At 58.2% G+C, this 26,865-nt stretch overlaps 3 protein-coding genes across 6 annotated transcripts in view; 1 reads left to right on the top strand and 2 right to left on the bottom strand.

Moving 5' to 3' along the window:
* Positions 1 to 483: 483 nt before the first annotated feature.
* B3gnt3 (UDP-GlcNAc:betaGal beta-1,3-N-acetylglucosaminyltransferase 3) lies at positions 484 to 2,947 on the top strand. The gene is made up of 2 exons (XM_052162233.1): positions 484 to 1,127; positions 1,288 to 2,947. The coding sequence occupies exons 1-2, from the start codon at positions 567 to 569 to the stop codon at positions 1,837 to 1,839; spliced, it is 1,113 nt and encodes a 370-aa protein (XP_052018193.1). The 5' UTR covers positions 484 to 566; the 3' UTR covers positions 1,840 to 2,947.
* A 758-nt stretch (positions 2,948 to 3,705) lies between these two features.
* On the bottom strand, positions 3,706 to 5,626 carry Insl3 (insulin like 3). Its single transcript, XM_052162733.1, has 2 exons — positions 4,853 to 5,626; positions 3,706 to 4,109 (listed from the first exon to the last, which is right to left on the bottom strand). The coding sequence occupies exons 1-2, from the start codon at positions 5,025 to 5,027 to the stop codon at positions 3,910 to 3,912; spliced, it is 375 nt and encodes a 124-aa protein (XP_052018693.1). The 5' UTR covers positions 5,028 to 5,626; the 3' UTR covers positions 3,706 to 3,909.
* Positions 5,627 to 5,721: 95 nt separating this feature from the next.
* Positions 5,722 to 26,865, bottom strand: part of Jak3 (Janus kinase 3) — a 21,293-nt gene continuing 149 nt past the window's right edge. The window contains exons 1-25 of one of the 4 annotated variants that reach the window (XM_052162718.1): positions 26,822 to 26,865; positions 15,645 to 15,837; positions 15,337 to 15,460; positions 15,057 to 15,168; positions 14,798 to 14,943; positions 14,304 to 14,589; positions 13,797 to 13,919; positions 13,562 to 13,719; positions 13,368 to 13,479; positions 12,691 to 12,877; positions 12,234 to 12,358; positions 11,995 to 12,126; positions 11,209 to 11,293; positions 10,759 to 10,886; positions 10,119 to 10,251; positions 9,822 to 9,973; positions 9,557 to 9,707; positions 8,759 to 8,898; positions 8,489 to 8,678; positions 8,207 to 8,331; positions 7,955 to 8,127; positions 7,153 to 7,270; positions 6,929 to 7,039; positions 6,143 to 6,259; positions 5,722 to 6,019 (exon numbers count right to left, since the gene is read on the bottom strand). The exon at positions 26,822 to 26,865 is cut by the window's right edge and continues 149 nt beyond it. In XM_052162718.1, the coding sequence (XP_052018678.1) occupies positions 6,152 to 6,259; positions 6,929 to 7,039; positions 7,153 to 7,270; positions 7,955 to 8,127; positions 8,207 to 8,331; positions 8,489 to 8,678; positions 8,759 to 8,898; positions 9,557 to 9,707; positions 9,822 to 9,973; positions 10,119 to 10,251; positions 10,759 to 10,886; positions 11,209 to 11,293; positions 11,995 to 12,126; positions 12,234 to 12,358; positions 12,691 to 12,877; positions 13,368 to 13,479; positions 13,562 to 13,719; positions 13,797 to 13,919; positions 14,304 to 14,589; positions 14,798 to 14,943; positions 15,057 to 15,168; positions 15,337 to 15,460; positions 15,645 to 15,834 (3,309 nt within the window). In that variant the 5' untranslated portion in view covers positions 15,835 to 15,837; positions 26,822 to 26,865 and the 3' untranslated portion in view covers positions 5,722 to 6,019; positions 6,143 to 6,151. Of the gene's footprint in view, positions 6,020 to 6,142; positions 6,260 to 6,928; positions 7,040 to 7,152; positions 7,271 to 7,954; positions 8,128 to 8,206; positions 8,396 to 8,488; positions 8,679 to 8,758; positions 8,899 to 9,556; positions 9,708 to 9,821; positions 9,974 to 10,118; positions 10,252 to 10,758; positions 10,887 to 11,208; positions 11,294 to 11,994; positions 12,127 to 12,233; positions 12,359 to 12,690; positions 12,878 to 13,367; positions 13,480 to 13,561; positions 13,720 to 13,796; positions 13,920 to 14,303; positions 14,590 to 14,797; positions 14,944 to 15,056; positions 15,169 to 15,336; positions 15,461 to 15,644; positions 15,838 to 16,222; positions 16,729 to 17,332; positions 17,684 to 26,821 lie in introns of those variants that run through there. The other 3 variants (XM_052162717.1, XM_052162719.1, XR_007974235.1) reach the window with 3 other exon arrangements.

Below are 26,865 nucleotides of genomic sequence, written 5' to 3'. Positions count from 1 at the left end.
GGGTGGCATGGTATCCCTGCATCCCTGCATCCAATATTGTCAGGGCTTGTGAGGCACTGAGGGTCAAGACGGGGCTGGGGGTGGAGGCAGGACCTCACTGACAGAGCCTGGATTATCAGAATTGGGTTTTGAGGGAAGAATAAAAGTTTCCTGATAGGACAGGTGCTCACACCTTTAGCCCCAGCACTCAGAGGGCAGAGGCAGGAGGATTTCTCTGAGTTTGAAGAAAACTTGGCTGGTGTCCTAGGGCTGTGGGGACCAGGGGTGGGTTCAAGTTCAACAACAGTCAACGCTGGTTTGGGGGAGCGGAGCGAGGAGGAGGGGAACTCACAGATATGGAGTTCTTGTTACACCTGGAGGTTCACAGAGGTCAAGCCACTGCGTCAGGGTCACACAGCAGAACCCATGGCGCAGAACAGGAAGCCAGCCTCTGTCCTGGCACTAGTGAAATGGGTTTGCTTGATGCCTACAGTCTCAAGGACACTTGCTAAAACTTCGCTGGTGTCGCAAAGGCTGTGATCTGTGATCTTGCTCTAGGCCCCGCCCCCACCCCATCCCCCCACGCCATGCGGCTGCTGTGGCCACGTCCGGACGTGAGCCTCCTCCTCCTGGCCTTGGCCGCCTTGCTGCTGCTCCTGACCCGAGAGTCGCCTCCCAGCTGCCCCACCCCCGAGAGGCCCACGGAGCCTGAGGATGACCCCACGTGGGCCCTGGGCCCCTCGCGCGCGGACCCCTCCCCGTGCCGGGCCAATCTGTCGGTGTCCGCGCACCCTGACTTCGCTGGGCTGCCCTCGCACGTGCGCGACTTTCTGCTCTACCGCCACTGCCGCGACTTCCCGGTGCTCAGGGAGCCGCGGGCGACCAAGTGCGCGCGGCCCGTGTTCCTGCTGCTCGCCATCAAGTCGTCGCCTGCAAACTACGGGCGCCGCCAGGTGCTGCGCACGACGTGGGCGCGCGAGAGACGGGTGCGTGGGGCGCCGCTGCGCCGCCTCTTCCTCGTGGGCTCAGACCGCGACCCCCAGCAGGCGCACAAATTCAACCGACTGCTGGAGCTGGAGGCGCAGACATACGACGACATTCTCCAGTGGGATTTCCATGACTCCTTCTTTAACCTGACGCTTAAGCAGGTGGGCGAGGCGTGGGGGAGGGCACGGGACGTGGGTTTTGAAATATGCATAGGAGACTCACGCAAAGAAATCGGGATGGGGGAGGGTTTACAGCAGAGAAGACTTCTGGTGCGTTGCCAGCCCGCAAACCCGCTCCTGCCCCCACCCATTCCACCCGCAGGTTCTTTTCCTGGAGTGGCAGCGAACCCGCTGTACCAACGCCAGCTTCGTGCTCAACGGCGACGACGACGTGTTCGCGCACACGGACAACATGGTCACCTACCTGCAGGGCCACGACCCGGACCAACACCTCTTCGTGGGGCACCTGATCCAGAATGTGGGTCCCATCCGGGTGCCTTGGAGCAAGTATTTCGTTCCGGCGCTGGTGACAGCCGAAGACAGCTACCCGCCCTACTGTGGCGGCGGCGGATTCCTGCTATCGCGCTTTACCATGGCCGCCCTACGTCGCGCCGCGCGTGTCCTCCCCATATTCCCCATCGACGACGTGTTCCTGGGCATGTGTCTGCAGCGACAGGGACTGGCGCCCGGGGCGCACAGCGGAGTGCGCACGGCGGGAGTGTTCCCCCCTAGCCCACGTGTGTCATCCTTCGACCCCTGCTTCTACCGCGGCCTGCTCCTCGTGCACCGCTTCCTGCCCTTTGAGATGCTGCTGATGTGGGATGCGCTGAGACAGCCCCAGCTCGCCTGCGGCAGGCAGGGCTCCGCCTACTGACAGCTTTGGGGGCGTTGACACACCCCCACCCCCACCCTCGCTCCTGTCCTAACCCCTGTGCAAAGGAAGAGAGGTTCAAAGTCAGGAGCAGCGAGGTGGGCCCCGAGGAGTTAACAGGGAGAGCTCCTAACGAAGCGTGCTTGGAAACCCTGGGACTGCTCAGGAAGGCGCTCCGAATCCTGCCAGGTGTGAGCGGCTCTGAGTGGCCGCTAAGCAAGAAGTGCTATGGGCTTATGGGTGTCAGGCTCCGGCCTCAGGCTGGGCCTTGGCCTCTCTCAGACCCCCAAGGAATTGGGGCAGAGGAACAAGGTGGATTTCAAACTGAGGCGCTCAGAGATCTTGACTTGACCCCTACTAGTGCAGAGTCCTTGTACAGAGGAATGGTAGGGCATGAAGTCCATAGAAGACTGAAGGTGGCGGCTCACAGTGCGTGCGGGCGGGTATGATAAAGCTCGGGGCTCTGCTACCTTTTAATTTTTATCTATTTACGAAGGGGGCCGGTCCTGCGTTCCTCTGTGTGGCTCCTGGGGCTTGAAGTCTGATCTCCAGGCTTGGTAGTAAGTGTCTCCACTCGCTGAGCCCTCTTGCCAGCCCAGCGCCTTTTTAGTTTTCATCACTACTCACATTTTAGCGCCATCTGCTCTACCCCACCTCTCTTTGATCTTCAATAGTAACTCAAAAAAAAAAAAATCAAACATCATTGTAACGTGTTCACAGCTACAGTGTGGCTGTGAGTGGCTCCACTCCCCCCTTGCTCCCTCCTCTGTAGCTACTTTGTGTGTTCTTTTTCTTCCAACATTGCAAAGCCCCTAACACCAGATAGGAGAGAGAAAAAGGAGAGAGGGAGGAAAAGAGACCCCTGAATAGAGTCTTCGGGCTCCCTGCTGGAACACTTCCTGCTGAACCCTTGGGGCAAGCTTTGATCTTTGCTGTCAGAATATCGAATTTCTTCTTGCCTTTGTTTCTTCTTCAAGGATAACTACTTAAAAAACCTCGACCAACAAGAACAACCCACCTTCGGGGTCCTAGCATTTATATACCCTCTAATGAGTCCCCAGAATTCCAAACATCACACAATTGCATAAACTATCTGCAACTGCAAAATCACGCCTCTGCCATAGCACGAGGCAAATCATAGTCAGCTGCTGTGGGCAGTCTGAGGCAGCCCCAGATCCCACACCTGGGGTCAAAATTCAAACACTTTCCTATACGTCTGGGTTTTTTTGTTTTGTTTTGTTTTTAAAGAAACCTGAATTCTCACTAGATACCCCCACTCATTTTTGAGGTTCTTTCCCAAGAGGCATGGTGGACACAGTGCAGGGAATCTCGGCACACTTCTGCTCTTCCCAGCCCAGCTCTCACACCCTGCACAGCTCCTGAAACCTCAGCTATAGAACATGGAATCTTCCAGACCAATCCGGTCTCCCCAACCTGGCTGCCTCAGCCCTGGATGACCCCAGTTCTGATCCTACCTTGCCTTCCAACTTGTAGTTACTTTGGATTTTTTCTTTAGACACAATCTCATTTGTCCAGGCTGACCTTCATAGCCAAGGCTGACCCTGGAACCAAGGATGATCAACTCCTGACCCCCTTGCCTCCAGCTCCCCAGTCTGGGATAACATTGTGCAACATTCCTGGTGTGTTTGGTGCTTCAGGAGTGCTAGGTCCCAGTCCAGTCTCGTACTATCTATTGTGCACCTACTGTGTACCTCACAGCCTTGTAAGGGCTCCAGGCACTCCTTGTTTTCCCCACTGGATCGTGGTGGTGCCTCAGGTCCACGTGTGGCCAGAGCAGAATCACTGCCTGCCCTCCTCCCTCCCCCCTCCTCTGCCTCCTCGTGTTGCTTTTCCCAGAAAAAAAAAATATAGAGTTGCTTTTTTATTTAGACTGTTGGGGACACAGGAAGGAGGTGGCCACAGGTCATGATGGGGATCCTTGGGGATCCTGTGGCCCTGGTTTCTGCAATCCATGAGTTGCCTAGGGACCCTCCAAGGCAACCCGGGGTTTGCAGTGACACAGCCGGGAGGTGAGGAGCAATTGAGGACGCACCAATTGAGCCCTATGCCCCTTCAGTGGGGACACAGACCCAGCAGGTCTTGCTGCGTGCAGCCAGTGAGACAGCAGCGGTGCACAGCGGTAGTGGCTGCGCTGCGGCGCTGGCGCTGGCGCTGAGAAGCCTGGCGAAGCAGCTGCGGGTCAAGCTCTGGGTCCGCGTCGGCCACCAGCGTGTGCAGAAGATGTCGTTGCTCCAGCCACTGCAACAGCTCCCCTGTGGGCGAACAGAAATCAGCTTAAGTCCCTCCCACACACCGGCCATGTTTATTATATGCTCAGAGACAAAGGAGCACATATAGAACGCCTGCTGGATACTACATAACTCTCACCTGGTGCCCACACTCACCTCCCAACTGTTTGTGCCCAGGTGCCTCCTGTGCACCCTAATTTGTGGCCATGGAAGAGTGAGGTCCCTAGAACTGCACGCACCCCCTGGACGGCACCCTCTACTTGTTGAGGGAGCTATACATTCCTACAATCGCCAACCACGGCTGCGCACAGGGACACAGGGACACAGGGACACAGGGACCTCTGCCCTCTTCCATCCTCTGGGCCTGGAGGTAGAGTCCCCGCCCAGAATCCCCAGCGAGGGTCATATCCCAGTGACTCCAGAACTGCAGAGACAGGAGCATTACCGTGACTTTGAAATCACTTTAGGTTTTTTAGTGAGAATCTGTCCTTAATAAACAATGAACCGACTGGTGGCTTCTGCCTGTCAGCTAGGGACTCCAGCCAAAGCCAGGCAAGCAGCGCACTGTGATCCTTGGCTACACTGTGAGTTTGAGTTCAGCCTGGGCCACATGAGACCCCGTCCCAAAAATCCAAAAAGAGGGAAAAATTAAAACCTAAAACTCCATGAAGACTCCAGTCTTTGCTATCAGAAGAGGGCGCCACCGTGCCAGCGTCTCCCCCTCGGTTATCCACGCGTGTCCACCCGCCCCGCTTGTCCCTACTCACGGTCCCGGGTCTCCACAGGCTGCGTGGCCTCGGGCGACCAGCGAGGGCCGCCGCACACCCGCACCAGCGCGCGCACTAGGTGGTGGCCACAGAGCTTGGCGCGCGCCTCAGGGGGCTGCGGGGAGCGCAGCGCGGACCCCAGAGCCAGGAGCAGCAGTAGCAACGGCACGCGCATGGTGGCGGGAGGCAGCACGCAGGGATGCTCCTTATAGCCGTCTCGCGCGCCGCCCACGGGCCTTGGCGGGAACACAGGCGAACAGCATCGAGAAGGTCGAGGCTTGGGTCACGGTCAAGGGCTGTGTGTCCAGCTTGGGACCCTGAAGTCCCTCTCCCAGGTGCAGCTCTGTGCCAGGAGCAGCCCCCCAAACATTTAAAACAAGCCAAATGCTCCTCCCCTTTGTAAGGGTGCCGCTCACGTGTCTTGCTAGCACTGGAAAAGTTGAGGCAGGAGAATTGCTGTGAGTTGGAAGCAGTTTGGGGATTTGAAGGAGATGGGAGGAGATATTTATGACTTGGTTTTGTCAAAGAGGGAAACTGAGGCTGGAAGATGGGAGGATAAGTCTAAATGATTCCTTTCCTGTTCCTCTCCCCTCGGACTGCTCTGGGTGACCGCAGCACTGGCCTGGGGTGCGCATGGGCTGGCTCAGCCTAGCTCCAGCCTTGGCCTCTGCCCCCAGCACCGCCTATGCCGGGAACCAGTTCCCCTGGCGAGCCAAGGACCGCAGCTGGGCAGGAGGGGAGGGGGTGTCCTTGGGGTGTGGCCAAGACCTCTACTATCCCAGCTGTGCCTCCCCCCAGCCGCACACTTGCCCCCCAAGTCTAAACCACACCGTGTAAGCCAGCACCCCCAACTCCAGTCACAAACCATCTTTTCTATTGAATTCATTTATTCATTCAACAAATACTCCCAGAACCCAATCTGTCAGGAGGCCAGGCGGAGGCTTTCACAGCCCCTAGAAGCCCACGGGCAGGGGAGCAAGGGACTGGGCACAGACCTGTGGTCAAGAGAGGGTTTGGGGGTCTTGGTGGGTTTATGGCCAAGTCTAGGGTGATGTTGGGACCTGGGATTGTGAGTTCTGCAGAAGGCGGACGGACGTGCCAGTAAAGCATTTCCAGAGGTGACGACAACCGCGCAGAGCCTGGGCTCACATATTTAATATCCCTATTCTGGGAGGAAAGAATAATGGGAAGGGGTGGCCAGAGGGGATAAGGGGGTGCTGGGGCCCAGAGAGGGACAGCGTCCTGCCTAAGGTCGCACAGCCCGATCATAGGAACCAAGCTCACGCTCACCCCTGGCTGCTATCCGGGGCTTCCGCGCCAGAGCGCGTCCAGCTGGGGGCTCAGGGTGCCGAAGGCTGGCCGGTCCTGCGGGCTGGGCGCCCAGCACAGCTGCATAAGCTCCTGAACCTGCGGGTGGGAACGGGGTGGGCGGGGCCTGAGCTGAGAGGCGTGGCTTCCACTCAGTTTAATGGCGCGCATTCTTAGTCACCCCACTCGGCTCCACAGGTCTCCTTGGCTCCCTACGGATCTCTGATCAGAAGCTAAGTCTGCCTGTGGCAGCCCTCCTGCCCTGGCCGGCAGGTGGCTAGGGTGACCGCCACACATGCCCCACCTGGCCACAATCTGCTTCTCTTACCCCACCCCACCCACAGCCATGTCTCCTGCTGGGAATGGTCTCTCCCGGCTCCTCCCAGAGGCCCGTTCACGCCTGGGGCCTGCGACCCCCTCTAAAATGATTATGACATAGGCTGCATGCTTGCCTAGCATGTGGAAGGCCCTGGCTTCAATTCAATATCTCAGTCATAGATAAGTAAATAATAAAAGAAAAATTGAAATGTGGAGTTGGGAGCGGCTGTGGTGGCACATGCATTTGTCTTCTCTGTCCAGGAGAGACTGAGGCAGGAGGATGTCGAGTTCTAGGCCAGGCGAGGCTACAATGCAAGACCTTGCCGCAACAAAAGTGGAGAGCGCGTTTCTGAAGCCCTCGAGGAGGCTGAGCCTTCCTCCTCCTGGAAGGCTTTTCCAGTCAGAACCGCTGCTGTCAATCAAGAACTGAGACTGAGAAACTCGAGTCACCTCGGCGGGGCAGGTGGGGGGTGGTGGGAGGCGGCGGCCCTCTGCCAGCAGCTCCAGGAGGCGGCAGAGCGGGGGTCCTTCGCGCTCAGGCCCCATCATGCGCAGGAACTCCTGCGGGGCAGGGCACGTTAGGGCGGGGCTGTTAGGGTCAGGATGGGGCTGGCGTCGCGGGGAAGGGCTGAGGTCAGGAGGGCACTGCGGGAGGGGTGGGGCAGGCGACGCACAGCGGACGGGCTGCAGCTCCGGTCGCAGTAGGTGAAGAGTTCGTACAGCACCACTCCGAAGCTCCACACGTCGGACTGGCGGGAGAAGATGTTGTCGGATAGGGACTCCGGGGCGTACCTGAGAGCGGGGGATAGAGGCGTGCTCAGAGAAGGGTGTGGCAGGGTGTGAATCAGAGGCCTGGGGAGGGTGTGTCAGTGTGAGGTGTGGTCAGTCTGGGGCTAAGGAAGGGGCGTGGTCAGGAGGCTACCTAGTAGCACCGCCCTCAGAAGGCTGTCTGGCGACCTGTGGGCGTGGCCAGGCTAGAGAAGGACTCTAAGTGGTAGGGACCTGGCTTTGGGTGGGTCAGCATTGGATGATGGGCAGCTGGGAAAGTGCCTGGGCAGATAGGCATAAGTTTCATAAGGGGGGTAGCCTGCGACAGGAGAGCGGAGAAGGACGAGTAAGGTGTACAGAAGTGCGTGGCGCTGAGAGGGGCGGACCCGTTAGATCGTGAAAGGCGGGGTCGTGCGGAGGGGCGGGGCCAGAGGAGACCTGGGAATGGCCTGGCTGACTGTGGTCCCGGACCGAGCCAGACCAATGAGGGGCGTGGCTAAACTGGGTGGAGTAGCTCTCTGTGGAATGGGCGGGGTGCATCTGTAGAGTTGTGGCCACGCCTTCGTGGAGCGTGGCTACGGGGCTGACTGCTGTGGGCGGGGCCTCTGCGAGGGCAGGGCTAGCGAGGTGGAGCTGGGTCTGGACCGGTTTGAGGCTGTAGAGTGCAGGAGTTGGGGCTCAGTGGGCGTGACGTCTGGAGTCTTGTACCAAAAGATGGGGCTTTGGCCGGGCTCGCGGACCACGTAGTAGTCCTTTCCGAGCGGCAGCAGCTTAGCGAGGCCGAAGTCGGCGATCTTCACATGCGCCTCGCTCTCCACCAGAATGTTGCGCGCAGCCAGGTCCCGGTGCACACAGCGGCGCGCGCCCAGGTACTCCATGCCCTGCAGTGAGCCGTGACAGCACGTGGGCCCGGGGGCCCGGACCCCACAATCCCCATCCCGATCTCCGCGCTGCTCGCACCTTGCAGATCTGCCAAGCGAACAGCAGTAGGCGGTCTGCGTGCAGGCGCGCGCCGTGGCGCTGCAGGAAGTCCCGCAGGCAGCCACTGGGCAGGTACTCCATGACCAGGCGCAGGCTCTGGCGACCTGCGGACAGCGATGGTAGCTCTCGAGCACCTGCTACCGGGTGCACTGATTCGTTCAAGTCCAGCTATGGGAGTTAACGGCCTTGTTCAACACGGCCCAACCGGGAAAGGGTAGAAGCGGGACTCGAACCCGTTCCCGAGATACTGCCGCCGCTCACCAGGCCCATAGCTGACGCCTCGGTACTTGACGATGAAGTCGCTATGCAGAGCCTTGAGAATCTGAATCTCCCGCTGGAAGTCCCTCTGCTGGTCTGGCCCGCTGTGCTGTAGCTGCTTCACTGCCACCAGGGGTCCCGTATTGTCCCCCAGAGGGTCGTAGCGACACAGCTCCACGCTGCCAAAGTTGCCCTGTGGGAGGATGAGAGGGCAGTGTCCGCCTGACCCACCCACCGCCCTCTGACAGGTCAGTTAACGCCCCGCCCACTCACCTTGCCCAGCAGGGAGATGTACTTAAGGTGTCGCTCCTCGAAGATGGCAGGGTCCTGGCAGGCGTAGAGCTGGGCGCCACCGCACAGCTCATCTCGGGGGCTCGGGCTGCCAGGTGTGGGGTCTGAGAGGAGCTCGTAATCTAGGGCGGGGATCACATGAGGAAGTCGGGTATCTTTCTCTGCCTCAACCCCAAACCGAAGTGGTGTGTGAACGCCACCTGGACCTTGCCCTTTCCGTGCGTTATGAGCCCCACGGGTACTTCGTGGGGAGCAGTCTGGGCAAAGCCCCCAACGGCTACAGACACAAAGGGGACTCGGGGGACAGAGCTATGCAGTGATGCCAGCCTCTGACCTGGATAACTTCAGAAGAAAACATCCTGCCGACAAAAAAATTTTTAATTTGGTTTTTATCGAGACAGGGTTTCTCTGTGTAGCCCTGGCTGTCCTGGAACTCACGCTGTAGACCAGGCTGGCCTCGAACTCAGAAATCCGCCTGCCTCTGCCTCCCAAGTGCTGGGATTACAGGCGCGCGCCACCACCGCCCAGCCACAATTTAAGAATAACAAAATAAAACCAGATCCCAGCACCCGGGACCGTGAGGCAAGGAGAAATGCAGTCTGAGAAGCTATCCTGGGCTACACTGTAAAACACCAGCCTGGGCTACATTGCAAAACAAATGCAGATTGGGTCTTAGGCACAGGCCTGTTGTAGCAGCTGTCTTAGCTCGCGCTGACTGCTGGAAGCAGCGAACTTCCTGGACTCAGCTCGGGGCTCTCCGCGCCCCACCCACCCCCGCACCTGATGTGATGAGGCCGTTGAGGTCTCTGAGAATAGCTCGGAAGGAGGGGCGCCGGCCGGGGTCGTACGCCATGCACTGTGCCACAAGCCCCGCCAGCTCTGTCCATTTGAGGGCAGGCAGCTGTCCCCGGTCCTCGTAGAATTTCAGCTTCTGAGGGACGAGGGTTCAGTTCGGTGTTGAGACGCCCACCACGTGGTTTAACCCCGCCCTCACGACACCCCCTCCCCACACCGGGCCCAGAAGGCCGACACCACCGGTTCTGACTTTGGCGGGTTCCAGCGAGGTGATGTGCGCGGGACCCCCGCTGAACACCTCCCACGTGGTGGCGCCAAAGCCCCACTTGTCGGCCTCCACGCCGAGCGTCTGGGCTTCCTGGAGACACTCGGGGGCCACCCAGGGTATCCTGTCGGCGAGCACTGCAGGACGTGGGAGGAGAAAGGTCATGGCCACCTTCTGCACAAAGTGCCCCCTTTGCCAGCGCAGGCCCTGTGAGACCACGTGTGGCTGCTGCCACAGAAGTCACAGGGTACAGTCGGGTGGGTGAGGCTAGCCTGTGCTTACTTTCCAGGCTCAGGACAGTTGGACTGACACCAGGGTCACTCAGCTTGATGAAAGGTGGGTTCCCATCACCCCCCTCGCGAGCCAGGAGCACCTTCCGGGCTGAGACATTACCATGAGGAAGGCCTTTGTCCTCCTAAGTGTTACAGGTACAGGGAAGTGTGGGTGAGCGTTTGATGAATGAATACTATTAAGCAAACTCTTCTGCATCCTTCAAAGCCTCTCTGATGCTGCCCAGACAGAACAGGTCTTGGCCATCACTGTAGGCTCTTTTAACCCTAACCTCTCCCAACACTGACCACACCCACTCTTAACCACCATGCCCCTTTCTCTACTTTCCCACAGCTTTAGGGACAGTTAAAGCCTCACATCCCACATTCAAGACACCCCCTCTTCGCACCAGTTTCCATCTCTACGCCCTGCCCCTCACAGCCTGGCCTCCTCACGCACTGCTCCCCTAGATACCCACGGGTTCACAGTGCCCTCCCTTGGTGCTTTCCAGCTCTCTGAGCCTGCTCACATCTAGTTCCCTCATTCTGGAATGTTTGCCTGTGTCCTTACCAAACTCCTATCCAAACTACAGAACCTACTCTCATTTCCCCATCGGCAGAGGAAGCCTCTCTATGGACACAGGGACACTCACCAAGTAGTTAAGGGCATAGGCCAGCTGCTTGGTCACCTGTAGTTTCCAGCTGGCTGGCACCAGGTGGCCACGCTTGCGCAGGTACGTGTCAATTGCTCCTAGGTACACAAATTCCTGCACCATGATACCTGGGGACAGGGGGAAGTGGGGTGGTGGCGATACAGGTGACAGGGTGCTCAGCGGGGCCTGCCCCATCTGCCCTCTGCTCCTAGCACAGCTGGACTTCTGTTTCCTATCAGCTTAACTGAGTAGACACAGCCAAGATTCAGGGGGCGTCGCCGCAGGGGGCGGTGTTGCATAGCAACTGGCTGGCGGGGTGGGAACGGCTGTGGGGCCTGGGCTGTGAGGTGGGTGCATATGGGGTGGAGATCTTAAGGGTGTCAGAGGCATGCGGGTGGAGCAGGGTAGAGGAGAGGCCAGGGCTGCAGCGGGGTGCGGCGTGGGGCTCACTGTCTCCAGCCATGCAGACGCCGTGCAGCAACACCAGGTGCGGAAAGGACACTTGGCTCATCAAGCTTGCGGCTTCCAGAAAGGACTGGGAGGAGGGGAGAGCAAAAGATGTGCGGATTCCTCCCATCAGTTCCCAGTGGGGTCCACCGTGGGTCAGAAGTCCCACTAGGAGCTGCCTCAAGTCTCTCATGCTGATGGGCTTGGAGAAGAGCTGAACTCTCACTCTCCCTTGGTCCTGCCCTCGGCTTTGCAGATGTCATGTTCACCATCAGTTGGACATGGCATCTGCATGTACACGCACGCATGCACACACGCACATGTACTCACACATGCGCACATGCACTCTTGCACATGCATGCGCGCGCACACGCACACACGCACACACACACACGCACATGTACTCACACATGCGCACATGCACTCTTGCACATGCATGCGCGCACACATGCACACACGCGCGCGCGCGCACACACACACGCACACACATGCACATGTACTCACACATGCGCACATGCGCTCTTGCACATGCATGCGCGCACACACGCACACTCACACACACATGCGCGCGCACACACACACACACACACACACACATCACGGTCCTCTCCAGCCTCCTCATGCTGTGTTTTACAACCAAGCTCAGCGTAGCTACACTCTCTCTACTTTGGTTTGTTAAGAGTCCCACTATGTCCCCCCAATCTGGTCTTGAGCTTCTAGGTTCCAGCAGCCTCCTGCCAGGTCCCAGCTCCGTGCAATTCTGCATGCCTTCTCTGGTCCCCACCCCACCTCCATGCAGTTCCGGTGTCTGGAGTCCATGACCTTCAGGAGGACTTCCGTGTCATGTGTGTCGCCATCCACAACCTCCCGCCTGCGGCCACGGAAGATCTTGGTAAAAGAGCCGTGGCCCAGGTTCTCGAGCTGCGGGGGGAGGGGAGACACACCCAGGCGGGGACAGTTGAAAGGTGGCTTCCACCATATCCTCCAGGAAGGGCCCAGGCCCTGGTTTGCACCCTGAGGATCCTCACCCACTCCAGGCTGTCCGCTGGGATTGTGTGAAAGCTCAGCTGTGTGAGCGCACAGCAGGATGGGGAGCGGCCGGGGGCAGGCGCGGGGGTGCAGCCCCTTCGCACCACGATCAAATTGGACTTTTCTGGATGACAAGAAAGCAGAGGTCAGAGGTCAGAGATTTCCTCAGCCTGGGGCACCCCCCCCAGAAGTCGCTCCTGAGATGCAGACTTGGGACTGATTTGAACGAACTGGGTTCCCTCCAGTCCGCCATGGTCTGTGTCAGCCAGGTCACCACAGTGGGGAGACGTGTCCCAGCAGGGGTTCGCCTCAGTGACATTCACCCACGGGAAGAAGTGAGCGACCAACTGAAAACAACCGACTCGGTGTTTGAAGACTGTGCCAAAAATCGCTGCGGGCCTTGGTTCTCGCTGCCACCCAGGCGCTGCTGGGCTGCTGGGGGAGGGGCCGACTCACCCTTGGGTCGGGGAGTGCAGCACGAGGTGAGGTTCAGGGCAGTGCCGTCCACTCGAAGCCCAGAATGCCAGCAGGCTGCCAGCAGCTCCCGCAGGCTTCTGTGTGACTGGCCGAGGCCCACCAGGGAGAAAGCCCCATTGGGGTCCTGGCGGATGAGGCAGCCCTTGTAGTCGGGGCCAAGAGGGGTCTGCAGAGAGGACCTCCATCTGAGTCAGGGGTGGAGCAACGCTCCCCAGCCCTCTCTCCAACCTGAGCGGATGCTGCCCTGCCCTCCCCGCGGGGAATATGCTGCGTGAGTTTTTTTGAGATCTTAAGATAACATTCACTCATGTGTGAACTTTCTGTGAAGATGGAAGCCACCGGGCACATGTGGAGGTCAGACGCAATTTACGGGTGTCAGTTCTGTCCTTTCCTGTGGATGCCATGGATGAAATCAGCATCCTCAGGCATGGTGGGAAAACCTTTTCCTCCATGAGCCAACTCTCCCACCACATTTTTTTGATGCATAATTTCTCTGTCTAGCCCAGGTTGGCCTGTAAACTTGATCCTGCCCCAGTCTCTTAAATTCTAGGATTACAAGCCAGTGCTCTTCAAGGAAAACTAGAAACTCCTCTTTCTGTCCCAGCCCAGGTGTCACCTCCTCCAGGAAGCCATCCTGGCACCAGCAGTGAACCAACCTGCACACAGGCGGTAAGAAGAAAGCTGTCATAGTCCTGCGGGCTGCGGCGGAGAACGTAGGAGCCCGGGAGGGAGCCAGCGGCCTTCAGCTTGTGGATGGCAAAGTCTAACCTGCACCAAGACAGCAGCCAGGTCCAGCCCAGGCAGTCCCGGCTGCCCAGCCCAGCTCCTGGGACCCCAAGCAGCTCCTCACGTGATGGGTCCATGGCACAGCTCCGCCTCCTCCTCCAGCAGCCGCGGCGGTGCCACCTCCTTGCAGAAGAAATGCCTGGAGTCGCAGGTCAGGCGGAAGTACCCATCCACGAGGGCCACGAAGGAGAGCGCCTCGGGCAGCCCCGGGAACTCCGCTTCCTGCGCGGAAGAACTCTCTTCAGTAACATCGGAGCCCACCCGGGGTCAGCACCAGAACAACGGGTGCCAAGACCCACCAGGATGTGACCGTCCATCCTGGTGACGGTGACCAGCCGGTGCTCCCCTGCCGGACCCACGCGTGGGGCCTGCTTGATGCTAACATCCACGATTTCGGGAAAGTCACAGAAGGTCTGGAAAAGCTGAGGAAGAAGGACGGGCAGAAGCCGGGCGTCACAGACCTGACCCAGCACGGCCTCCTGTTCTTCCTCCTTCCCACCTCCACTTACGAGGGGGCGGGGGCTCGGGGAGGAGTGGGGGAGACTCGCAGCGGCCTGGTCAGGACACGCCCACCGACTCGGTCCAGACTATCCCCGCCCCCCCCCCCCCCCCCGTCCGGCCTCGCCCACTATTTAGTCCCACCCTTCTGGCCACGCCCCCAGGTCCAGCCCCTGGGTGGCTCCGCCTCCCGGACCCGCCTCTAATCGGCCCGACTGGCCTCTTTGCGCACTGGATCCTCCCACTGCCTTCTTTACTAAGCGCCTCGCCGCCCCGCAGAACCCGCTCCTCAAGGCCCGATCCCCCACCTTCTGGTCTCCGGAGCTCCAGGCGATGCCATTGCCCCCCGCCACACGCAGGAGCCCTGGCTCCTCCTGAGCGCCCGGGAGCCCCACGCGGAAGGTTTCGGTGGTGGCCGCAGGATGTAGCCGCTCCAGGTCCAGAATGTACTTGGCCATGAGCGCGTAGCGGTCGGCCTGGCAGGCGACCACCCTGCGCAGCGCCTGGACCACGGTCCTGCGGATGCGCCTGCGCGTCACGAAGTTCTGGCCCTGGATCACATCCCGCAGGCTGGGCGGTAGACAGGCTTTGTAGCTGTGGGTGGGGGGCACGCCGAGCTTAGGGTGGTGAGGGGGCCCGAAGGACACACGAGACAGACATGAGGGACCTTTCGGCAGGGGCAGGCTGACGGAGAGGGTGGCTATGCCAGTCGAGGCATGTGTAGGAGTTCGGTAAGGGAAACCGATAGGGCCCTAGATCCTCAGCCGAAGGAGACCACGGAGAGGTGGCCTGGGGCCCTCACCTGAAGGTCTTCAGCAGCTCTCCTGGCCGCTGGGCCTGCTCACGCGCCATCTGGGCGAGGTCCAGCACGGCCAGGCTCAGGAACTCTCCCTGGTCCTTCAGGCTAAGGCCCACTGGGAGGCGCCCACTCACCAGGTCACTGCGGTGCTGGGTGGGCCACAGGAGGGTGCTTAGGTGAGGGTCTGTTCTGGGAACTGGGATGTGGCTGCCTTGGGGTCCCCCATCCCTGGTTTGAGTCTTCCCCACCGAAGCATACCGACCTGAGCAAAGAGATGTTCTAAAACGCGTAAGTCAAGGATGGGGCTGGTCAGTTCTTTGCGAAGCCCAAAGCGGTGACATGTCTCCAGCCCAAACCAGTCAGGGAAATAAAAGCTGTGGGTTGCAGAATGGGGCGGCCCATTCAGCTCTGGCTTCCCAGAGCCCAAGTTGAGTCACTGAAGTGCTGTGTGGCCTAAAGCAAACAGCCCAACCTCTCTGGTCTCAAGAGCCTCTACTATAGACTGAATACCCTGAAGGCAAATAGAGGGGCTCCCTTCCTACCGTAGCCTGTAGACCAAGACCTGAGTGTCCACGTCCTCTGTGGAGAAGATGTGGCTTGGGGGGAACCAGCAAGACAAGTCCTCAGTGGCCAGAGCGAAGAGCGAATGATACACAGGCAGGATACCTGAAGGGATGGCCCGTCAGTTCACCCAAGTCAAGTCACCAGTGTGACAACACAGGCTGAGCCCATGAGCCCATGATCCTCCCTTACCAAACTCCTACACACCCCTCAAAACTCCAGCAAGCCTTTTCTCAATAGATGCTGCTCAGCCCTACTAAACGGCCTGGTCAGCTAGGGACCCACTCACCACAGGCCTTGGCAGCCCGCACACAGAGATCCTCGGCCAAGTAGTCCCCAAAAGAGAAGGATAGCCGCTGGGGAGGCCCAGGTCCCGGGGGAGGAAGGAGCACGTGCAGCGCTCCTGCCTCTGAGGACGAGAGACTGCAAGAGCGCTGAGGGATCAGCGGTGTCTCCTCACTCGGAGGAGGCATGGGCATAACCTGGAGAGACAGAGAACGGGGTGGCTGAAAGAGGGAAGAAAAGCCACATGCCCCCAGGTGACAGACAGCTGGGGACTAGGTGACCGGTTCTGCACCCTGGCAGACATCACCAATTGATCCACAAGCCTCCGCATCCTAGCCTAGCAGCCAGGCATGAGCAATTGATGGCAGATACAGAAACAGGCCTGAACGGAAAGCAGAGGTGTACAGCGGGGCTGGGAGAGCGTCTGGTTCCCTTCGAGTCTAAAATTCAGAGGATCATCTAGGCTGGAACCAGAAGCGTCTGTGATGCCCCGCACAGGAGTCTGGGGACAGGCGGTCAGCGGCCTGTGTTGTCTCCTAACCCTTTCTGGTCCGTCCCCAGCCACCCACGCCCAACACCTACTCTCCGCGTGGGTCCTCACAGCAGGGAGGTTCCCTGCAGTGGCCGAAGTGAAAATACACCTCCCACCCTTCAGAGCTGCTGAGGTCAAAGGGCGGGGCCCGGGCCGCGAGAAAAGGCAGGAAATAGCCCCTCAGCGGCCCAGACCACAGTCCTCAAAGCCAGGAAGGAGGCTCGTAACCGAGTCCGAAGGCCTGAGTCGCTCCTCCAGAGCTCACGCGTGGAAAGGGAGCGCCGACTGCGTGAAGTTGCCCTCTGACCGCTGCGTGTGTCCCTCCCAGAATAAGACAACAAAAGTAGGCATGGTGGGCGCACTTGGTACCAGAAAACTCCAGAGATGGAGGCAGAAGATTAGAAGTCCAAGGCCAGCCTGGGCTGCATGAGACTGTATTTTAAAAAAAAAAAATGTGGCTCGGCATTTAATCCCAGCACACGCGAGTCAGAGGCAGATGAGGCTCTGTGAGTTCGAAGCCAACCTGGTCTACAGAGTGAGTTTCAGGGCTACACAAAAAAATCCTGTCTCAATAGAGAACTGAAGACGTCATTAACCTATTACCAGAGCTGGTGGTCCACAACTATCATTCAAGCTGAGACCCAAAGAAACAAAGGCGGCCAGGATGGCTTAGGCGGTGAAGCCTGGTCCCCAGGACCCACATGGTGGAAGGATAGAGCCCACTCCTGCAAGCCGTCCTCTGACCTCCGAACGTACGCAGAGCACACTCATGCAGAATAAAACAGATTAAAATGTTATAGAAGTATACAAAAATAAAACTATCAACATTGTCTTCCCCAATTTTTGTTGCTCCTGGGAAGGCTGCAGGAGGATTGCTGTGAGTTCGGGGCTACATAGTGACTTCTAGGCCAGCAGGGCTTATGGACAGAGAACCAATGTCAAAATGTAAGACATAAAAGAACAAAGCAGATACGAATATTAAAGAAATATGAGATTAGACCAAATAGAAAGTTCAGGCCCTTTACGACCGGAGGGTGGGGGCAGGGAGCCCGTGGCGCATGCGCGCTGCTGAGCCGCTAGTGCGGGGGTTTAGGCAGCGCCCCGCGTCCCCGCGCCCGCGCCCGCATCCCCACGCCCTGCACCCGGGCCCGCGCTCCTACCTGCAGCCGCGCCGAGGCGGGGAACAGCCGGGGCTGCGACAGGAAAGTCCCTGCTCCTTCCTGTGCGGCCCCCTGAGCTTCCTGGCCGCCGTCATTTACGGAAAGTCAGGGTGCCCTGGGGGCGGGGCGGGGCGGGAAGCCCTGGGGGCGGTGGGAGACTAGAAACCTGTCCCGCGGGCCTCCCTTCTGGGGACTTGGTTTCACGGGGCACTCCCCGCCCCAGGCTCCTGTCCATTAGTGTCCTTGGGGCCACCCGAGCCTGCCCGGGCCGGCCGGGACCTGCTGCGGCCAGCACACTGCAGGCTTCAGTTCCTACCCCGGCCCCAACCTTTAACCTCCTAAAAGACACTCTGAGTAATGTTAAAAACTACGGGCGGAAAACCCCAAACCTCCGGGCCGCCAGTCCTGCTGGACAGAGGGGCCTTCTCCTGGGAAGCCCACTGCATGCTGAGAGCTCCCGCCTCCCCTGCTGCTCAACGGCTGCGAGCTGGGACGACTGAGGAGGGTAGCCTGTCGTCGCGCAGACTGGCTGAGAGCCATTACTGGGACCCGCAAGCACAGCGTGAAGGATTCTGAAAAGAACGCAGGGGCCTCATGGTGATGGCGGAGCCGCTCCTCCAGTCCTCCACCCCGGCTCTGCTGTCATCCTCGGGCTCCTGATAGGCCGAGGACCCACTTGTGGCCTGCACCCCGGTGTCTCCTTTACATCTGTCGCCAGTGGGCCTGCTGCCTGGGGCAGAACTAAGAGTGACCCGGGGACAGAACTGTGCAGCTTTACTTCCCTAGAGCACGCCAAGTTCTGTTCTCAGATGTCTCTCCTGGTGCCTCAGACCCAGAGCATCAACAACTCCTTAAATACCACACCAGCAGGTTAGGCCTCTTGGGCCGCCATTATGTCTGGGAGAAGATGAAGTGAGGAAGCAGATGTCAGGAATGGAAACGTGAAGAGACAGCAGGTGTAATGCAGAGGATGAGGCAGAAGATTGACAGAACAAACCAAGATGTGTCAAACACCTCATTGGTGGAGCCCCTAGAATCCTCCAGTGAGGGGGCTGGAGGCGTGGCTCAGGGGTGGAGCCCTGTCTAGAATCCTCCAGTGAGGGACTGGGGGTGTAGCTCAGGGGTGGAGCCCTGCCTAGAATCCCCCAGTGAGGGGCTGGGGATGTGGCTCAGAGGTGGAACCCTGTCTAGAATCCCCTAATGAGGGACTGGGGGCATGGCTCAGGGCCTGCCTAGAATCCCCCAGGGAGGGACTGGGGGCGTGGCCCAGGGGTGGAGCCCCTGCCTAGAATCCCCCAGTGAGGGGCTGGGGGCGTGTCCCAGGGGTGGAGCCCTGCTTAGAATTCCCCAATAAGGGCTAGGGGCGTGGCTCGGGGGTGGAGCCCTGCCTAGAATCCCCCAGTGAGAGGCTGGGGGCGTGGCTCAGGGGTGGAGCCCCTGCCTAGAATCCCCCAGTGAAGGGCTGGGGGCGTGGCTCAGGGGTGGAGCCCCTGCCTAGAATCCCCCAGTGAGGGGCTGGGGGCGTGGCTCAGGGGTGGAACATTTGTAGAAGCACCAGTACCTGAGATTTCATCCCAGTTACCACCATGTAAAACAGCTGGATGGAGGCAGGGCGTGGCTGGGTCTTCCTGGCCACCAGGCAGTGGGAGACCCTGTCTCGAGGAAGAAGGTGCAGAGTGACACAGCAAGACAGAAGGCGTCCTTCTCTGTCCTTAGCCATATAGGACATGAAGGAGACACCGACACAGCCATTGCTAGGCAGGGTAGCACATGTGTGACAATCCCACCCTCAGGAGGCCACGGCAGGAGGATTGCTGCCAGTCTGAGCCAAGCCTGGTCCATATAGTAAGTTTCAGACCAGTTCAGGCTACACACTCAAACATTGTCTTACAAAATAAATGAAACATTTTTAAAGAAAAGAAGAAAAAGGTAGCTGTTGGGTTCTGTTACAGAAAGTTCAAAGACTACAGAACATGGCAACATTTGTGAGAAAGAAGAGGCAGAAAATAAGAGAATTAAACTGGGGGGAAGCAAGGGGACACTAGGGAGCCCGCAGACTGTCACCCTCCACTCCACCCTGGAGTCACCTCTGCCTTGCTGCTGACAGCTAATTAAATTTTTAAAAAGTGAAACAGGTGCTTTTAGGAACTGGAGCCCTTAGGATTCCCGAGTTTGTAGGTGTGGCCTCAAATGAGCTGTTTCAAAAACACAAGACCCGTTTGTTGACATCCCTCTTTTGCAGATGGCAAAAACGGAGGCACCAAGCGTTGGGAGATATGGGATTGGAACCTAGGACACTGCAGTGCAACCCGTGTACACACACACACACACACACACACACAGGGGTATCCTAGGCAGGTTGTGTAGGGGTTTGAATAAGAATGGCCCCTATCGCCCCTCCAGGAAGACGCACCATCCGGAGGTGAGGTCTTGTTGGAGGAACCGTGTCACTGGGGTGGGCTTTGTACTTTCAGAAGTTTAAGTCAGGCTCAGAGTTTCTGTCTTCTTGCTGCCGGCCAGTCAGTCCAGATGTGGAAATCTTAGGTCTGCCCGGGCACCATGGTGATAATGGACTCAACCTTTGAAACTGCAAGCCAGCCCCAATTAAATGTTTTCTTTTGTAAGAGTTTCCTTGGTCAAGGTCTCCTCACAGCAATAGAAGACTAGGATAGCACAGGGTCCGCCCCTGAGCTGCATCCAGCCAGTCCCAGAGGATTTGGGGGCAAGGCCTGAGTGAGGCTCAGGTCCCAACTGCCCCGCACTCCAGGAGGTCTCCGCCTCTTTATGGGACAGAGGCTGCTGGAGGTCAACCTGGCAACATATGGATTTTCTTTTTTGTTGTTGTTTGTTTTTGGATTTGGTTTTTTTCGAGACAGGGTTTCTCTGTGTAGCCCTGGCTGCCCTGGAACTCACTCTGTAGACCAGGCTGGCCTGGAACTCAGAAATCTGCCTGCCTCTGCCTCCCAAGTGGGGGAGGCCCAATAGGAGGAGCACAGTGGGCTGGGCGGAGGGCAGTGAGCATGGCAGCACTGAAATCAGGACCCAAGCACACAAAAGGAAGGAGCTCAGGCTGCGGCTCCGGCGGGAGTGCAGCTGCGGCGGGAGTGCAGCTGCGGCGGGCATGTGGCCCTGCTGCTCTGGAAGCTGAAGGAAGAGATAGGAGGCTTAGCTGTCTGCAGCGGTCCCCGGGCCTCCACACTGAGGCGGAGTCTAGAATTTACACCAACACATAATCAGTCGTGCATGTGAGCAAGACGTGAAGGAGACTCTGCAAAAGGAGGGGGCGTGGCAGGGGAATGGAGTATCTCAGCTGTCAGGGGCTCTGGCTCCTCCAGAGGACCTGAGTTTGGTTCCTGCCACCCACAAGGTGGCTCACCGCTACCTGCGCTCCTGTGCCGGTGACCTGACACCCTCTCCTGGCCTGTGTGGGCACCAAGCACTGAGGTGGCACACAGACACACAAGCTGAACAGCCACAGCAGATACATGACACATGTACTCGGACATAGACACACACAGACACAGACACTCAGACACACACTCAGACATAGACACACACAGACATAGACACACACAGACACAGACACTCAGACACACAAACACACACTCAGACATAGACACACACAGACACTCAAAAACACAAACACACACTCAGACATAGACACACACAGACACACAAACACACACAGACTCAGACATAGACAAACACAGACACTCAGACACAGAGACACACAAACACACACTCAGACATAGACACACACAGACACAGACACTCAGACACACAAACACACATTCAGACATACACACAGACACTCAGACACACAAACACACACTCAGACATAGATACACACAGACACAGACACTCAGACACACAAACACACACTCAGACATAGACAGACACTCAGACACACAAACACACACTCAGACATAGACACACACAGACACAGACACACAAACATACACTCAGACATAGACAGGCACAGACACACAAACACACACTCAGACATAGACACACACAGACACAGACACAGAAACACAGACACACAAACACACACTCAGACACACAGAAACACAAACATACACTCAGACATAGATACATACAAATACACACGCAGACACACTCATATACACACAGACACACTCACAAGTACAAACACACTCACACAGACACATACAGACAAACAGTGTCACACACATAGACTCATGGACACACACAAACACACTCACGTGCACTCACAGCACATAGAAACTCTCTCTCTCTTACACACACTCAGACACATGACACACCTGGAAGAAAATCAGTAAAGGCTCTGCACGAGGTCCTGCCAGGCCTGAGGACTTGAGTTCTATTCCTGGAACCCACATTGGGGAAAGAGAAAGTCTGTAAAGTTGCTGTCTGGCCTCCACGGGCACCGTGGGACGCGTGTGCCTCACTCCTACACACAGACAATGGAATTTATACAAACTGTTAGATTTACTTTATCTTCCGTGCACACGTGCTTTTCCATGTCTGCGGATGGCTAGGAGTGGCTGTGTGGGTGCAAGGAGGGCAAGGCTGGGGTCTCTGGGAGACCAGCGAGTGCTCTTAGCCGCTGGCCAGCTCTCCAGACCCAACAAACGTCAGTTTTTGTTTGTTTTGGTTTTTAGAGACAGAATCTCGCTATGCAGACCAGGATGGCCACAGACTCACAAACCTGCAAGAAATAAAGTTACAAAATGGGCCTCACACGCGGAAGGTAGAACACTTGTCTCACAAGTGTCAGTACCCGGATTAAAAAAACAAAAACACAAGCCGGCTGTGGTGGCGCACGCCTTTAGGCCCAGCACTTGGGAGGCAGAGGCAGGCGGATTTCTGAGTTCGAGGTCAGCCTGGTCTATAGAGTGAGTTCCAGGACAGCCAGGGCTACACAGAGAAACCCTGTCTCTAAAAAAAAAACAAACAAAACAAACAAAGAACAAAAACAAATAAACAAACGAAAATTAAAAACGAAACAAATATGATTCAGTACTGGGAAATCAGGGACAGCTTCCTGTGGCAGTGAAGATGGGGAATTGACAGCAGTTAGTTCTGTTACCCAGGAGAACGTAAAATAAGAGCATAGGTTAAGTGGCTCGGAGAGGGAACTAGAAACATGGAGGAGACCCAGGCAGGCGGCGCATGGACAGAAAGACCCATCGAGGCTGAGCCAGCGAGCAAAGGGCTTTGGAGCGAGGCAACCTGGCCTTGGCTCCCCGCGGCCCTTTAAGGCGCCCTCGCGGCCCCGCCCCGTCACGCGTCTCTGGCTCCGCCCGCGCCGCGGCGTCAGACCGCGTCAGGAGCTGTCCGCGTCCCCGGTGCTGAAGCGACATGGCCGGCGGCCGGGCCCCGGCATAAGCCCTGAGCCCCGCGGTGTGCCCGCCGCGCTCTGGCCGCCTGGAGTCATGTCTCTGCTGTGCGTGGGAGGTAGGAGCTGTGTGGACGCGGGCAAGGTGCGGGGTGTGCGCGGATGAGCCGAGCCGGGCTGCACAGCAGAGGGGACCCCCGGTGCGCGCTTCAGGGCGCGCTCGATCAGCCCTAGGTGTCCTGCCTGTCACTCACACGGGTGGATGCGGGGCTCGGGGCGCCTGTGTAGACGCTTTATAGGTTCCGGTTGGGGCCGAGGAGACGGCGGAGCGTGCGCGCGAGGGTAGGGGGTTTGGGGGTAACGGGCCCGGACTGGGCGTCGGGACAACCTCTCCGATCTCCAGTGTGCCTGCCCCGAGCAGTGCAGCAGGCTCCGCGGAAGCTCGCGGCTCCCTCTCCGCCTCACCCCTAGGGCTGGAGGGAGGGAAGGAGATGGGGGGCAGCTATTTTGGGGCCAAAACGCCATCTGCACCGAGGCCCACGCCTAGGCCCACGCTCCGCGTTTGGAGGGAGGTAGGGAGGGAATCTCGAGAGAGGTGTGACCCCTGCACCCCTCGAAGCTCCGGGTGGGGCTAGGCACGGCTGCGAGGTGACTGCTGCGGGAGACCTTGGCGACCGACTGGCCATGCAGCAGTGCGTGCCGATCCCGTTGCGAGCTCCGGGTCTGTGGGGTGGGGGTGAACCCCTATTCCCTTTCCCCTTCCCACCTTCAGGAAGCTGTATAGGGAAGAGGGCGAGTCTCCAACCCCCTCAGAACCCAGGCGACGGGAGATCTGGGCGGCGGGTGTGCGGATTTGAGCTCCGCGGCTGCGTGGCCCTAGATGGCCCCGCCCCCTCTGCCCCTCCCCCTCCTTCCCACCTCCCCCTCCCCCTCTGCTCGCCGCTCCATTCACAAAGCCGGCCCAGCCCGCCAGCGCCCCGCGGTGCTCCGCTCCAGTCTGTTGGACGCGGATGTTCTTAAAGGAGCAGGAACTCTTTCCTCTGACCCTGTGCCTCAAAGGTTCCAGTCCAGGGTTACTGGGTAGGCGCGGCCTGCAGGCCTGGAAAGTAAGCGGAGCTGAACGTGAAGGGGATCCTCACCTCCGGAGCTCCCTGCACCCCGTGTCCTCCCACCCTGCCTCCTGGGGGGGGCGTCACCCCAACTCTGACGCAAACCGGAGGCTCGGCTGCGGGGGTGGAGGACGGCGGGCAGCCTCAGAAAGGAGGCTTCCAGAAAGCCAAGCCCAGGAGACTTGTGTGCTGAATTCCGTGGATACTACAGTGGGCAGAGCAGGGGATGAAGGGTAGGGCTCTGGGGAGAGGAAACAGGCAGGGAGGTGCAGGTGGGGACTGAGAGGGGCGCTGGGCTGGTAAAGCTGGGCCTGGAGGTGTCCAGAGGACCTGAATTCACCCTCACAGTCAGGGAATGCCCTCATGCCAACCACCCACGACCCTCCCTCCGTACGACCCTCCCCACGGACCCTTATAGCTAGGGCTGTCATTGGGTATATGGGGGCTCCAGGCTCCTCTGCAATGGAAACTTCCGTGGTGCAGACGCTGATCTAGGCCGTGCACTCAGTATACTAAGGAACGTTTAGTATCTACACATAGACAGACAAGCGGGAGCTGAGACTTAGTGCGCTTAGTGCTCCCTACAGTGCTCGCAGCTCAGTCGCTACAGTGCTCGCAGCTCAGTCGCTACAGTGCTCGCAGCTCAGTCGCTACAGTGCTCGCAGCTCAGTCGCTACAGTGCTTGCAGCCCAGTTCGTATGGTGCTTATAAGCTCAGTCCCTGCAGTGCTGCCCAGGATGTACAAAGGCCTGGCCTTCTTCCCCAGCATACATCAAACCAGTAGGCACAGTCAGTCATCTCAGAACGTGGGAGGCAGAGGCAGGGATTCAGGGTTAGGGCCAGCCTGGGCTAAATGAGCCCTGTCACACATACAGAGGAAAATGTAGGGAGAAAGATCCCTGCCCACCCCGACACAGGCACACACTTGACCACACCTCCTGAAACACACTTGCTCACAGTCAGATTCACTACCTCCATCTGAGACCTGTGATCTCACCTGACTTTCCACGAAGCCACGGGTGTGAGTATGTGGAGGTCAAAAAAGCATTTTTGGGGTGTCTGCTCCCTCTCCACTATGCAGATCCCAGATGCCTAGGTCATTGGGCTTGGTGGCAAGCCTCTGCTAAGAAGTCTGCCGAGGCCTCACCCACTCTGTTGAGAAAGACTCTCTTACTGAAACTGGGCACACAGATGGCTGACCAGGGAGCCCGGGTCCATCTGTCCCTGCTTCCTGAGAGCGGGGCTACAGGGGACATCTAGTCTGGCTGTTTAGGGACTCTGTACTCAGGCTTTAGTTTTTGTATAGCAGCTCCCAGCTCCTTCCTGCATTTAAAAAAAAAAAAAAGGTATATTTTAGTGGTGCACACCTTAATCCCAGCACTTGGGAGGCAGAGGCGGGTGGATCTCTGTGAGTTTGAGGCCAGCCTGGTCTACAGAGTGAGTTCCAGGACAGTCAGGATTATGGGGAGAAACCCTGTCTCCAAAGAAAGAAAAAAAGAAAAAGAAAAAGAAATCCACAAACACAATCAAACAACAACTACGAGGTGGGGGGGTGTGAGTTGAAAAAGGCTGAACTCCCTCGGCCCCATCTCCTACCCACCACCATTTCCTGACCTCACTGGGGAGCAGAGGCTGGCTTTGAACTCATCTTCCTGCCTTAACCTCTAGATTGCTAAGATGGCAAGAACAGGTCTTAAAGGTTTCATTAATATTTCATGACCAGGATGAACAAAGAAGGGGAGACAGAGACAGAGACAGAGAGAGAGAGAGAGAGAGAGAGAGAGAGAGAGAGACTGTGTTGGGTGTGGGTATAAATTTGTCTTGAAACTTGAATAGCACCAGAGTTGAACCTGCCCACCCATCATAACAACCCCGCTCTACAGATGAGGAAAACTGAGCCCAGACAGGTTCATCCACTTGCTACACAACTGGGCAGAGCAGAGGACTCCCTCCCTGGCTGGCTGTGGGCTGGGGAAGAAGGTTGGGCCAGGGTCCTTCTGTGAGGTGCCTGACCTCCATGGTCTGTTTCCTTCCTCCATTCCCAGAATCCTTTGCAAATCGCAGTCCCCACCTGCCCTACAGCTGATACTGTCCAGCAACAGGGACCTGGCCCCTGCTGCCTGTGCTGCCTCCTGTCTCCTTCATGTTACTGTGCGATGGAGGGTGACAGTCCCGGCTTTGTGTCCCCACCCACTCCTGTGCCCCCCCCCGTCCCACCCCCAGTGCCCAGTCTACAGCAGCCAGCATCGCTCCTGTTGTCAACCATGGCTCCCTGAAGGTCTGGTGACCTGGCTTAGTACGCCCTGTGTCCTCCAGACGCTTCCCTAGTGGCCAGGTCTCCCAGCCTGCCCTATGGACCTGGACAAGCCTCCCCTACACAATCGTCTTTAATCAGAAAATGGATCCAAGTATTCAAGGGTGCCTGCACTAAAAATAGTGCGGGTGACAAGGGGTCAAAAGGAGGGGCAGCTCCGCCTCCGCCCAGGCAGGGAAACTGAGGCCGTGAAAGGTGCCAGAACCTGAATCACTAGCGGCCTCGGTGCTGCGCTATAAATAGCTGAGCAGACCAGGAACTTCCGCCGCTGACCCCAGCACTGGGAGGTGGCGGGATGTGACGCGGCAGTGACTGGGGACGTGATGGGGAACACACACACACACACACACACACACGGAGCAGTTGCACTAGCATGACCGCACCCTCCACTCCTACTCCCCAGACACCACTTCCTGGAACCCCTGATCTACACTCCCAGGTTCCTGGCCTCCTCCCCTCCCCCTCTCTGACACAGCCTTCCCCCCCCCCCCCCCGGACACCCTCCCCCTCCCCCTGATCTGACACCCACTTCTCCAAGACAGCCTTCCCGGCTCCTAGACACATGGACACCCCAAATCCTCTTCTGAAAATGCCACCTTTCTCCCTCTCAAGACTCCCTTTCTCTCCCAGAAGCTTCCAGGCCAGGCTCTGCTGCAAACCTCACCCTAACCTCCCTCCTCGGGGCTCCTCCCCCACTGTGGCCGTCCCCCCTCCAAGGCCCTCCCCTCCACAGATTTTCTCACTCAGGTCCTCGGTTTCTTGAGTCCTAGCCCAGACTGAGCCTGGC

Source organism: Apodemus sylvaticus, chromosome 18 (genome assembly GCF_947179515.1).
Source record: "Apodemus sylvaticus chromosome 18, mApoSyl1.1, whole genome shotgun sequence".
NCBI lineage: Eukaryota > Metazoa > Chordata > Mammalia > Rodentia > Muridae > Apodemus > Apodemus sylvaticus.
This window is presented reverse-complemented; position numbering and strand designations above follow the sequence as displayed.